The sequence below is a fragment of the Zonotrichia albicollis genome, chromosome 2, assembly GCF_047830755.1.
Source record: "Zonotrichia albicollis isolate bZonAlb1 chromosome 2, bZonAlb1.hap1, whole genome shotgun sequence".
Lineage (NCBI taxonomy): Eukaryota > Metazoa > Chordata > Aves > Passeriformes > Passerellidae > Zonotrichia > Zonotrichia albicollis.
In genome coordinates this window covers 9,506,213-9,520,747 of record NC_133820.1, presented here as the reverse complement: position 1 = coordinate 9,520,747, position 14,535 = coordinate 9,506,213, and the positions used below count along the sequence as shown (strand labels likewise).

Sequence of the window (14,535 nt, the reverse complement as noted above, 5' to 3'; positions counted from 1 at the left end):
GAAAAGGAAAAAGCACATTTATGTAGGCTTGAAGCAAAAATCTAATCATAGCTTCATTGTTTTGGAAATTGCGTGTTCACCTATTTTTATTAAAGTATCTATGATTCATGATCTCTTATTCATAATGAATCTAGACTTCTTATAATTAATACAAACTGACTTAGGAGTTCACAAGGAAGCAAGATTTAAATTCATGCTGGCTTCTCTGTCCTTGGGATACAACTCTAAGTTGTGTATTTTCTTATGTGAAATTGTTATGCTGTAAAGCAAGAGAAAAGACAGATATGAATGGATATGACGTGCATAAATGAATAGCTTGTTTATTCCTACTTCTGGGACTTCATTGGTATTTATTTTGCTTTGTTTTGCTTTTCTAGAAGAGGCACTCGTACCATATAGTAAACCCAACTTCCCATCCCCTGGTGGCCACAGCTCTTCAGGAACATCTTCTTCTAAAGGATCGACTGGACCCAGAAAAGGTGAAGTCTTGCGAGGGGGTCACCAACGCAATGCCAGTGACCTTCTCGATATAGGCTATGTGGGAGCAAACAGTCAAGGACAGTTTACTGGTGAATTATGTAAGTTTACCTCCAGCTCCAGTTAAAACTCACAAATAGATAAGAGAAAAAAATGATTAGTCTCTTGTGAAGGGAGTAGGAAGTTGTGTGTGATAATCAGATGAATCTTTGTCCAGGTCTTTTTGCCTTCTGAGGCGTATTGCATGTGATGGCAAACAAATGTTGTCCTTCTGTTCCCTGCTTTGGAACAGTTCAAATCTGTGTAAGCCATGCCAAAGTTACCTACATGGTACATCTCTGGGTGTGTAATGCTAGTGAAGCATGGGGAAAATTGAGAAGTGTTGAAGTGAAGGGAGACGACCCACCTTTGTTGGTCAGCATCGACTCCAGTTTATTGATCACATTAGACACCTTTTATAACAGTGCTAATTCACTTCATGCATATTGCAAAATCTGAGCTCCCGATAGGCTGTAGAGAAAACTTCAACTCCTCCTTTTGTTTCCAATACCAAGATTTGTGTTCTCAAAACTTACTTTCCCAAAACAGCCAAAGAAAGAATATTTACCTGTTATGAGAAAACTGTCTGAGAACCCTGAGAACCTAGTTGTTTACAGAAACAGGCTGTGAGAATTTGCTCCTCACAGCTGCCTTTTAAGCCATTTCTGAAAAAATCTCCAACAGAGAAGGAATTCTAGTAACTTGGAATTTTTTTTTGGCAAAGTATAGAGTGCTTGTCTTGGAAATGCCAGTGACAGATTTCCTCAGCCTTCTCCTTAATTTCCTGTTACTTGATGAGAAGTATTCTCTTAGATGGAGGTCCTCTTTTGTTGATTGTGTACCCCAGTTTTTCAGTTTCATATCTCCACTTTTTTCCTCAGTATCCCAGAACAGGAAAATTGTTTTCCAAATTTGTTTTATATTATCATTCAATATCTGTTAAAGTTTTTATGAAACCATGTTGATGCTATGTATATGCTGGCAGTACCAGCTGCCCAAAGGCTTGACTCTGTTGTTTGAGAAAGAACATCAAAACCCCAGCATATTCAGCATACTGGTGTGTTTAATAAACTTATTAATGGTCATAAAAGCAGCGGAGCTGCTGGCATGTCTGCCTCCTCTTGCTGCAGCCAAACCCTCAGCAGCTCCTGGCAGTCACTGCCCTGTAGCTGTAAGAGAGCTAATGGTGACCCAGGAGCCCTGAAATGTGCACTCTCAGATGTGGTGTTGGTAAGTGCTAAATTTTAGCATCCCTCGCTTTTCATCTTAGAAGCAATTAACCCTGCTCTCACAACTTATTGAATATTCATCCTGTGCTGCAGTAATATTGCCATAGGCTTTATTTTGTGTGTTTTTTTCTCCTTATTACAACCTCTTTCTCTCTCTTTTGTTTCTCTCTATAGAGTAGTTGAGAAGACACATTGCAAGCTGCTCTGATGGACCATCAGGTCTGAACTCATGGAAGTGATGACACTAAACAGTGCAATGAACATTTTCTTTATTTATGTACTATTAAAAGAACTGTAAATGCAATGTAAAGACACACAGCCACACATATCCCACAGATACTTTACTTGTGTTCTTCTCTTTAATACACCATCCACCTTAAACTATTCCTTGTCAGGAGTATATAAAAAAAAAAAAAAAAGAAAGAAAAAAAAATCACCCTCCAGGATTAAAAGGATTTCCTTCTGTATATAATTTCTTTTGTTGCATTGCTATGCAAGCTCACCTTCTTTTTAGCTATGTTCATATTCATGTCTGTTTTTACTGGTCTGTTGTACTATATGTGAATTAATAGGCTGTGGTGCCATATATTAACTTTTAATTGTGTAACTTTTATGTTTAAAGTTTGCACTGCAATTTTATTTGGTGATAAGCACAAAACTCTACTCCTCATGATATGAAGAAAAAAAGAGACTGAATGTGTGAAGAAGGTTTACATCCTGTAAGCTACTTTGGATGTAAAGGAGTGTGTTAGGTGGTTTTCCATTGGGGTGTAGAAATGAGAAAGTGACAGGCAAAACTGATGTCAGTGAAGACATTAGAGACAGATTTAAACCTTTTAAAAGCAAGCAACATAGTTGCTCTTCCTATTTAAGAAGGGGTCAGAAGTTGGAAGTGTGAGATTAAAGAGTAAAAATGAAAACTGAAGGTAGCATGAGATGGCCTAGACCCTTTCACTAGAGTGATACCCTTAGTATCTGCTTTTAGCCATCCCATGCCACTAAGGGGAAGAAAAAACAAATCTTGCTACAAATAAAAGAACTTAAGGTGTTTCACTAAAGCTGTTTTTATTTTGCAGTTTTAAAGGAATTATTGCCATTAATTTTTTCAGCCCAAAACATAGGACATAGATTTTTCAGGAGAAACAAACCACATAAACACAAGGAATACCTAGTAAGAAGATAAGAATGAAATTTATTACTAAGACATATTCAGGCTGCTTCCAAAAAATTGAAATGTCAGAGTATCTTATTTCATCTTTCCAATACATGTACAGTATAGAGGATAAAGCTGCACCACTGAAATTCATGACATTAATTGTTTTGATGCAGTCTACACAACCCTTTCTGTTCCATACCTGAAGCCTGCAATAGCTGAAGTTGGATCCACTAAATTTGTAGTAAAATGTTCAGTTTTGGAAGGAAAGCAATGGTCAAATTATTTTTGACTTGCATTAAGTATATTTCTGGCAATACAATACATCCAAAAAGTTGGATATAAGAAAAGGAGATCTTTGACCTGTGTTTTAGTGAGTGGCTTCAAACTCTACTATGATGAGGAAATAACGCATGTTTATACACTTTTTGAATAAACTAGACTCTGTAAGTGGACATTAATGACAACATCCTGTCTCTTCATTAATTTTCATGACTTTGTCCAAGTCTTCTTTACCTCTCAAATCTCAAAGAATAAATTCTCAAGCTTTTCTTAGAATATTGTGTGTGGCTAACCCACCCATTACTTTGATGCTTAATTTAAATATTGCATCTTACAGCTTTTTTCTGTTAGTTATCTGACCATGAACACAAGTTTCCATTGAATACCCTTTTCATATAACCAGTCTATGTTGTTTTATATTTTGCCTTGGAGCTCACCAGTATTAAGAACACTTTTTGTCATGGCAGAATTTTAGAAAAGTAAATTACAATGCTAAATATGTGTTGCTTTTCATTTCATTAACTTGTTCCATGATAAGATAAAACACGACAGCCATCAACTATAACTCAGCACTATTGAATAAGGAAAAATGCTAGTTAGCTCCCTTAAGGTCAAGATGTGTTATTTAGCAAGTTGAAAACAAAAAAAAAGTTGAGGAAAAAAAGTATGAATTTATTTACGTATGTGACCAATGAGTATATGCCATTTTCCTGCTTGTTAAAACACTATAGTAAAAAACATAACTTTAAAATGTTCAAAAATGTTCAAGTAAGACAGAAAATGCAGCATAATTACATGTGCATGGTTTTTATTTTGGTATATACCATATGAAGAGAAGACTATTTAGAGTACAATTCCAATTTAATTCTCTGGAAAATGTTTAACTCAGTCACTGATAGTTGTTATTTCCCCATTTAATTCAAAAGCTTGTGCTGAGCTTTGGTGGAACACCTTACTCACTCTGTTCTATTCAAAATTCAGTATCTTTAGAGGTTGATAAAGCCATTCCAATTCCTCTCAAATATGTGTTTTATCTCTTCCACTGGAAAGTAAATGTGTGTCAGTATTAAAGCTGTTCAGTACCATGATATTCACTAACTTGTCCATCTGCTTCTGTACATTTTTGTTCATTAATAATTTGCTTACAATATTACATGAGGTGTTGTTGTGTATGGCAAAGTGTCTCCATTATCTTACAGGTGATGTCTCTTCTTTTTTTTCTCTCTCTCTTTTCTATACAGTGTACTTCCAATGAACCACAGTACATATTTTTTAAAATGCCATTTAATTTACTATTTTAAAAGAAGTATTCTTCTTTTTTTAAAAAAAATGAAAACATTTATTGTGAATAATGTGTTTAAAGAAAAGGGATGTTGTGGCAGCACTTAGAATTGTTTTTTAATTTGTTTTTTTTAAAAAAACTGTTTATTGGCTACAGTTTGTTCACGAAAAAGTATGACCTCTTAATGTGTTTCATTGGTATTGTTAGTGCAGCAAAGTTTAATTGGCATAAGAAGTTGGTTAATAGTACTGTTGAAGTGTGTATTGTATATTTACTGGGGAAAAATAAAACATATTCACATTTCAAATCTATGTTAAAAGACCTTGAGTAAGGAGTCAATATGTGAAAACCCAAACAGGGAAAATCAGGCAATAATAACATAGACTGAGCTATAATCATCACTGTCCACTTACAGGTGACAAGGAACATTTTATACACTGTTTTTTGAACTAAGCCAGTGGCAAGCATTGCCTGTCCTAGGGGTTTCTGTTTAATGTCCTGTCTCTCCTGGAGCAGTTGTACCTCTGTAACGACACGGATACAGCTGTTCCAGTGAATATTCTGCTTGTAGCTGTTCCCTCAGTGCGGGCAGGCCCTGAGGAGGCACGGCTGGCTCTGCCTGAAGCCCACAGAGCAGTGGAGGTGTAAAACCTGGTCTGAACCCTCAGACCTGGGGCGTGCTACTGGTGGGGCTACTGCCAACCCAGTACACAATACCCCAAAGTGTACGGATAGGTCAATTTTTCTTGATCTTTGTGCTGAATACATGCTCAATTTTAAATGCAGGAGGGCTGAAGGACCAAATAATGAATTGTTCCATGTGCTTCAGTGGTGTATTGCTGTATGGGCAGCCATTTCAGTGATGCAAGAAACAGACATTTCCTTTTTTGATGTTCCTTTTTTTCCCCTTTGTTTCTCAAGCACATACCCAAGTCAGTAAACCTTTAGAATACCTTTTGGTTGTCACCTGAGATGCAACAGAAACACCATTCCTTGGGAAAAGTACTAAAGATAAGGTACATGGAATGTTTTTAAGTATGTTAATTTAACTGCACACCAGTGCAAAAGGAAGACTTGACTGTTTGAAATAATTTTATGCTGGTTTATGCTTGCCTCAGCCCATGCATTGCCAGCCATGAGAAGAGGTGTGTACTGAGGCTGAGAAAGAGTCCTCACAACTGAAAGAGGAAAGGGAATAGGGCTGGGGGAGATTTTGGCAGGAACTTCAATTTAAAAAAGAAAAAAATTACAGGCAGCTCCTTTGGCTTGTCTACAATTTATGCAGTTTGGGGTTTTTTTATGGTTAATGGCCTTGTGGAGTCTTAGCAGGGGAACTAGAAAGAAAAAAGTTGACCTTTTGTAAAGATTTGGGGGTACTTCTTTGCTGAGGGAGGATTTTTTAATTTAATTTTTAATTTTTTTAACACATGTTTTGTGTTCCATCTATCTGGAACACATTAGCTAAAAAATAAATTGTTTTTAAAAACCATGTGGGGAGCGGACCATTCATTTAGGAGGCAAATTCAAATAGCAGGAAAAAGGAATACTAAAATAAGTAACACATACTGGTTTAGAAACAGCCAAGTCCACCACAGTTTCACATGCAATTTTGAACAGTACAAGCAATGATGTGTATAAACTTCATTGCTTTTGCTTTGCATACCAAAACAAATTACCCACAGTCCATAGGAGGCCTAGATCCTGGGGACACTAAATCTGGTGCTTTGTTTTAGATGTGTGGTTAATCCAGGCTGGTGAGAGTGGAGAATGCTCAGGGTAGAACAGCCCTGGTGGCTCCAGACTCAGTGGGTCTCAGTGCATCCCAGGCAGGTCGGCACCTGGAGGAAGGTCACTTCTCTGAGGATGGAGATTTCAGGGCAGGGAAGGTTTTCAAAGCCTGAGGCACCACGGGGGTTTGCACTGAGCTCTCTTTGGTGTGTCTCACATTTTGGGACTGCCATCCCTCAGTGCACTCAGTGCTGATGCTGTTCCCTGGATCTGGGGTGTTTGGCATGGAGGCTGCAAGAGCAGAAGAGCCATGGAGGTGCTCTGCATGCATTGAGTGGCTGGATATATGGATAAAAGCTTTATTAATTCAGGGGCACACAGGAGAGCAGTGGCAGCAGACATCTGCTCTGCTGTGTCCAGCTGGTTCCCCTCCTCCCTTCAGGACTGAGCTCCTTCCTGCCAACTCTCCTTCACCCAAATTAACAGAAACAGCTCACAGATGTCTCATGGGACACACAGGAGATGCAGGGCCATGCCTACATGCACAGTGGGTATTTGAGGAGAGGTAGCTCTGAGTTCCACAGCTGGTGTGAGGACCAGATTCCTCTTTGACCTGACTGTATTTAGCTGTGTAGCTACATCCAGGAAGACCTGAGCAGAAAATAAGTTCCTAGAGCAGAGCTCAGCATTGCAGCATCTCTTCTGGTATGTGGCTCCTTATTCAGTCTGTTGTAGGCAGTCCTGAGTTCACTGCTGAGTTCTCAGCACATCCTGAGCGCTCACATGGTTTATGCTGGAGAGTGAGGTTGTTCCTCTTGCTGTAGGAGAATGCAAAAAAAAATAAAAAAAAAAGAAAAGCCCAAACTTAAACCTTTCGCTTTAATACAAAGCTTTTAAAACAATGTTCAAAAATCACAGAAAACAGCATTTCAGATGTACGTTTGACAATTCTTTTGTTTTCTTGGTATTTTGTTTTGGCTACCTTTGAAATGATCCATTTGGGTTTTTTTCAGAACTGTAACACTGTCCCTGCACCCTCTCACCCCTTGCATTTTCCAGTACTTTCATCTGTAAAGAAGTTATGGTAAAGAATAATGGCATTTGTGTACTTACATTGTTCTAACTTTAAGCAACAAGGTGCACAGTTGCATTCAGTTCAATTGATCAAAGCCAGATGGGCACAAATGTTTGTGGGGTTTTTTTTCTAAAAAGGCTTGCTATTTGTGCTGATATTTGTTCCACATTCATGCTGATCAGTGCATCTTTTGCCTTCAAGGATGCCATTAGTAATTCTCCTTTGTGTTCAAAAGCAGGAATCCATTGTGCAGCACTTGGAGAGCCACTCGGATGCAGGTAAAGAATATAACAGCTTGAGCAAGTGCTAATTAGAACCAATTAAAGTTAATTGACCTCCTTTGGCAGTAAAATGCATAATAGAACTTGCTCTGTCCTTGCAAAATGGAGATCTTGCCTCTAAGCATAAGAGTGAAGCAGGGTTTCATGTAGCAGCCCGTGGTAATTATGTGGGTATAACAACCAGGAAGCTGCTTGCTACAATTTGTTCTAATAACTGAGCTCTGCTGTATCAGGGCAATGCAATAAAAGTGAGATTTCTTCTCCAGTCTATTTAAAAACCCCAATTTTTACAGAGCAAATGAGCATCCCAAGATACCGATACTAATCTCTAGGAATGAGTTGGCAGAAAAATAGAGTCCCTTTTCTAGGTAAGTAATGGTGTGAGCATAAAAAACAGGCAGTTTTACACCTGCTGGTTGGCAATAGCCCTGATGCTCAGAGGTTGCATCTGTCCTGGTCGGTGGGGGAAGCTCTGGCAGGCCTGCACTCGTGTTTTATTTCTGGGTGGAGGATCTGCCCACAGTTCAGAGGAGCTCCCACTCAACCTTGCCATGAGGTTGCCTTTGGCAGACTTCTGTTGGAAAAAGGGCACTGGCATCCACCCAGCTGAGGTTTGTGGTGCGGCAGGACTGCACCCCTGCCATGGGCAACACGTGGTCACAGGTACCCAAATAAAAGAGAGAGAAAGAGTGAAGGGTAGGAAATGCAAAATTGTATAAATCCAAAAGCATCAGTGGTGGGTGCTAAACTATATACATCGCTGTGAAAAGTTGAAAAGCCATTTTTATTAGTAAACCAGAATTGATCCAGTTTCTATGACCATGCTTTGGTGACTTTTTGCTTGGCAGGAACTGAATGCGACTGATTTTGCTGCTAACTTGGCCTTACTATGAACAGCAATAAAGGTGTTAGTCAGGTGGGGACTTTGATGTGACCAGTAACATCACTCTCCCTTCAGGGAATGTTCTGTGCTGGCTTGTTAATGAATTTCTTTCCTAATGAGTATCATTAAAAACCCTTTGATTAGCTATTTGTGTGAATGCCCTTCCTTTTTCCTCTTGCACGAGTGGCAGCAGGATTTTGCCCTAGGCAGAAAGCATGCAGCTCTATCCTCACCTCATGAATACAAGTCTGAGGCAAACAGCAACAGGAAAGAGGGTGAAAAGAAAAGTAAGAAAAAATTTTAAAAGACCTCACGGATGAGTTGAAGTTATTTTCTACGCATGTACGACCTGAGCAGGCACCAGCATTCAGATGGGACTGTCATTAGGGGAAATGAAGAGCAATCGGTGGTGATGCTGAAGCATGCAACAATAATTTACATACACCTCGAGTGCCAACAGGCAGAGAAACAAATAAAGCTATAACCTGGGGAAAGGGAATGCCAGAGACTAAATGGACCGCAACCAGCAAACAAAAAATGCCGTGTCATAAAATGTTGCAAAAAGCCTGGAAAACAAAATTAAAAACAAAGCAAGGCATTTCAGATCCCAGGCACCTTAATGAGATATTGATGGCACAGAAATTGCCTACTCCTATGCAAGACAAAAGAAGACTGAGAAACACAAAAACAATTAGGAAACAGATTTGGCCATCTAAGTTTTAATAGAAGGAGATGTGGCATAGCAGAGTACAATTAATCACCAATTGCCTGAAACACTTTGCTCTCCCAAGCTACCGCAGACCTGTCTCCCCTGCTCCCAATCTTAAAATGACAGTCACCCACTCCAGTTTGTACTTAAAATAAACCTCTGCCATTCCTTTCCCAGTCCCTCAAATCTCACAGTGAGTTGCAGACACTGATAAATAAATATTTTGTATTTACACTGCTGTCACAGGCTTCAAACTACCTTCAGTCTACCCACCCCCTTCTTCCTTCTCTTTTCCCACCAGGCATAAACTTCATCTGCATATTTTCCACCTTGTTGTTAGGCACATAATGAGGCTTTTCTATTTTAGTCCTTCTATGCCCAGAAAGATATCTTAGACACGTCACACTCGGGGATGTATAAAAGTTCACTTCATATTATATCTATGTGGAGTATGAGGTTTAAGTTTAAACTAGGTCACTGGGTGCCTTTAGAGCATTTGTAACTAAGGGAGAGCCACTGATGGATGAGTCCTGATTTGAGAGGCTCAGCCCTGCATCCAGAGCCTGGGAAATCCAGGGGAATGATCACAGTTGCAGAAGGATTTTGGCCACGTGTCTGCTGTGCCACATGTGATTCCCTGCCTCAGTGTGAGCACAGAAATGCACCTTAAAACAGCTGGAACAGTGAGGCACTCTGAGCAGTGATGACCTGCAAGTACATCATGGGTCTGGTGAAATCTGGGGGAGAATTTTAGTCTTTCCTTGAATCAAGATGAAGGATTTGTTTCTGTCATGCATGGGCAGATTTTTTCCTCCCATGGACTCCCTTTCTACTCTGTGCACTTTGCAGCCCTGGGACATGCAAACACATTCTGATTTTCTCTACACAAATGTCTGGGTACATTAAAAACTTGTTTCCAAACATGGGGCTTTGAATTACCTTTTATTATAGTTCATATGTTCCTTTAGATCTTTTGAGGGTTACCCAAACCCCAAGTGATTTCACAAACTCTTATCACTAAAAATATTCAAAGAATAACCTTTTCCATATTTTCATATACTTTGCACTCTCCTCTAGACCCATAAGGGAGAAGAGGCACAATTTTCAGCTTTTCATTGCTGATATGTTCCACTTCTGATTTCATGGAGGGATTCAGGAGGCATGATTTTAATAGAAACTGATGTCAATTAGTTAATTGGAAACTTTAGAGTAAAAGTACTAGACCTCTGAGATCTGGTAAGTACCCTTGTACTCTAGCTGAGAGTAAAACCTTTCAGTACTTGTACAACTCCTTTTTCCATGATTAATTGGATCACAGAATTACAGCATTTGGTAATATTTCTGATAGAGTTTTCTGGGTGAAGAAACTATTTTGAAACTGAGTTGTTCTGATGAGAAACTCCTGCTTGGGCCAAAATATGGAATTTTGTGGGACAAGGGAGACTCACATGCCTTTAGAGCTGTAATAACACTCTTGGGAAAAAAAAAAAAAAAAAAAAAGAAGCAAATCCAGGTAAACTCAGTGCCCTTTCATGAAATTATGAAAACATGTCATAAGCCAGGAAATGTTTGTTTAGGCAGGGGTGTCTTTGTGCCTGCCCTGGCACCTCACTGGTGACACTCAGAGCTGGAGCAGCCATAGAAGTGGAGGGCAAGGAGAAGAAAAGGAAAGTGAGGGGAGAATAAAAGGACATGCAGTATTTCAACAACCATTTTCAGGACAAAAAATAATTCTTCTTTATGTTCCTAGATAGTTCTGTAGCACATTATGGACCTAGTACATAGAAATTCTCCTTTTGCCCACAGCCTATTCTCTTTCTTTAGATTTGAATGAATGTAAATACTTGCTCAGAAAAGAAAATTACAAAAAAAAACCCCTTACATTAAAAGCCAAAAAAAGTGGGTCTTTTCTCAGTGCAGGCCTCTAACTATCAATTTTAGGATGTGTCAGTGAATTGATTATCGTTTGTAAACTGTTCTTAGTGCTGACAATAATAATGGCAGGATGCTCTTAATTGGTCCCAGGGAACAAAAAAAATACACAAAATTCTCCTTTTTTTTTTTTTTTTTGTGGTAAATAGATGCTTTTTTCCCTTCTGCTACTCAATATTTTTGTTGTAGTCTTAAGGGTGTTTTGAAGCATCTTATGCTGTTCACTTTCTTAAATGCGTTTATTAAACTGAGTGTGGTTGAGCATGAGGCTGACATTTGGTGGTTCTCACGCAGTTTCTAATAGCTGCAGGGTGCTCATTTTTGGAAGCAGTTTCATGATGCCTTCTCTGCTTTTGCTGGCACATATCATGCCACATAGCTGAAGCTGGAGCTGTCAGGACAGTGTGTCTCTATTTAGCAGACCATTGTTTGTCATCGAACAGATATTCTTGGAGTTTTTTCAGCTATAGCATTGTTGCCAATGGTTAAAATTTCAAAGCTTCATAAATGACTGTGCACAGGAAGATGAATCCAGCTGGCAAACTTTCTACTTTTACGATTTTCGTAGAAGTCATCAACAGGGGAGCCAGTAATTTTCACTCTCTGATGAAGCCTTCATTATGGAGCATCTGAAACCTTGTTGTAATGTGGATGACTTTGACATTATATCTGCAGTTATGTGCTTGCACATCTATTAGCAGTCATACAATGAGAATTGAGCATCACAAAGAGGTCCTGAAAATAGAGCAGCTAAATTTTCCTCTGCTTTTATACAGTGTACAGGTGTAGGGAGGTTCTCTCATGTTATTTTCAACGTCTTTGTCAGATTCTTTTTCTTTTAATTTCCAGGTATATAAAACCTGCCAAATGTCAGCACTTGTAACTATCAGCTCTCAATAAACACAATCTACAGAGAAGGTGAGTCAAGTTGGGCACAAAAAAGAGTAGGTAATGAACAAATTCATAATGGACAACTGCAAAGGAAGGTCAAGTTAGCCCAAGACACTTTCTGTGTTTGTCAGATTTAATTTGAGGTTTTGTCTGTGCACAGATTCAGGAACACTTGTCACAGGTGCTCAAGGCATGCAAAGAACAACCACAGTGAATAATAAGGTTATTGTGCTGTAATGGTATCATAACACCTGAAGCAGCCATGGTAGTTGTTGTTTCATCCTTCTTCAGCATTGATTTTTTTTATTCTGAAATGAAATTGTTACAACTTTGACCTGCTAGTGGATTCTGTGATACTGAGGAAATGTTAATAACTTTTTTCCTCTGTTACTTGTCATCCTTTTTTTTCTTTTTTTTTTTCTTTTTTTTTCTTCTACTTCCCTGCAATAGACTCACATTGATCTTACTTGAGGTGTAGCCTATTATCAGCACAATCCTGCTGATAAAGCACTCCTGGATGGCTGCAATGGGAAAAAAAAAAACCAAAACAAAAAACAATAATGATTGGCCAGTGCTACTAAAAGAATCTGTATCTCCTGGTTCTCTTTACAGAACTTGAACTTTTGTCAATTTTCACATCTCTTCAGAAAGGAATTTCTTATTCAGAAAATCAAATAAAGTTTTCCTTCAGAGATGGAGTTTGATCCAGGCATTAATTCACTGCCAGACAGGATCTTATCCTTATCCTTTCATATACTTTTAGCAGCATCTGACGTACAACACTTCCAAACAATAACTGGGGTTTGCTCAGAGTGCAATGCCTGTCTCATCCTGCTCATACAAACCACCTGGACCTTCCTTACTCATGTAATTCATTTTTCCCACCACTGTTCTTCAATTTATTATTTCCTGCCATCTGCACTGTAACATTTAAATGTATTCTGGCTTCAGTATTCTTAATTTTCTCATCTTCAGTTTTTCTTACATTTTTTAAAACATATGATTTTGTTCTTTGATCCCCCTCTGCTTTTTTGATTAAGGAAAATCGGATCCTAATGTTCATCTACAGCAGATTAATTTACAACTTGCCTGCACCTATTTACCTGTTAAGATACCTGTTGCCACTTTTACAGGTGTGTCTGGTGTATGTTCAGATGCTCCTTCCTTAGGTAACTTGTGTGATGTGAAAAATCCTGGCCAAATAGAATTCTGGATTTGAGAAGCTTTTTCACATCTAGATAAGCCTATCTCCCTTTGTGGTATGTTGTATTTACAAAGTGTAATCAGTGTACAGCTTCAAACAGTTTCACATTTTCTCCTCCAAAATTTTCCTTCAAGTACAAAAGTTAATCCTGGAAATTCAATAAACAGCTTCAGCCTCTCTGAGCATGCATCCACACAGCCTACAAGGGATTTGAGATGGCTTGAGTTCAACACAGCTAGTTAGGGAGAGACAGAACACGGCCAGCATCCTCACTCAGCTGTGCTCATAAATCATCATACAACCTGGCATTGACAAATTGATCTTGGCCTGGAGCATCCAGGAGCTTTGTGAGAAACCTGTTTGAGCCCCAGGGCAGGGGCTCAAACATTAGCAGCAGGCATCCTGGGACATGCCTTCAAACTTCTCTGTGGAGGGGGATATATAAATAGCGTGCTTTGTGGGCAAATTTCCGGGAAAAATCTACTGAAATTTTTAATATCTCTTCAGTTACTTTTCCTGGAATTTTCTTTCAGTTCAGTTGCTTTGTTGCCCAAACGAGCAGGAGCAAGGTGGATTTTGGATGATAATCAGGCTCATCTGTCAGCACTGATATGAGAAAAATAGCAGGCCAGTTGCAGCTGAGTGCACCCAACATGGCTGTTAACCATGGGTAACCAGCTCATCAAACTTTGCTGAAAATGAAGAGGCTTTTGGGGGGCAGTTTAGGCTGCTGGTAGGTGGAAAACTGCTCTAATCGGGCTCCCAGGCTGAGTAGCTGTCACATATGGTACATCTCCACAGAGACTGAAAATAAGCTGAGAATTAATGAGCTGCTAATTTCAAGACTGATGTCTCTTGAATGTCTTCCTTTGTTTTTTTTTTCCTGAGATTTTTTCCTTATCCCTTCTCTCCCCCTCCCCAGATTTACCCTTTCCTTTAAACAAATTCCTTATCTCCCAAGCAGCCATTGCAGCACTTTTCTGTTCGTGTGCCCGTGTGTGTACAATAGAGCTTAACCTGAATGGTACAAGGAGGCATTTTGGTATCTTAATCTACCAGCAAGTGATTGGCAAAACTGGAGGGCTGGGGGCCAGAGCCCCAGTAAGCTATTCTGTGAGAAAATGGAACCAACTTTGTCCATAAGAACATATTTCTTATTAATTAGAGTCATTGAAATGCTGCTTTCTGAACATTTTAATGTTTCTGCTAGCTGCTAATCTCTGTCTGTTAACTCCAGCTTTCCCCCAGATTCTTTATTATGTCTTCCAGTCTTCTATGGCAGTTTTCCCTTCTTTTTCTAATTCTATGGTTTTGCTTTTACCATTCTTCCTGCCCTCTACTAACCTTTTTCTCTGATTTATCCAGGATTT

General features: G+C 39.1%; 1 protein-coding gene across 17 annotated transcripts in view; it reads left to right on the top strand.

Annotated features, from left to right (window-relative positions):
• Nucleotides 1-8,574, top strand: part of ROBO2 (roundabout guidance receptor 2) — a 1,042,455-nt gene extending 1,033,881 nt beyond the window's left edge. For 15 of the 17 annotated variants that reach the window (XM_074532752.1, XM_026794852.2, XM_014268608.3 and 12 more), the window contains 2 exons: nucleotides 378-578; nucleotides 1,920-8,574. In XM_074532752.1, the coding sequence (XP_074388853.1) occupies nucleotides 378-578; nucleotides 1,920-1,921 (203 nt within the window). In that variant the 3' untranslated portion in view covers nucleotides 1,922-8,574. The remainder of the gene's footprint in view (nucleotides 1-377; nucleotides 579-1,919) is intronic. The other 2 variants (XM_026794850.2, XM_074532815.1) reach the window with 1 other exon arrangement.
• The last annotated feature ends 5,961 nt before the right edge of the window (nucleotides 8,575-14,535 follow it).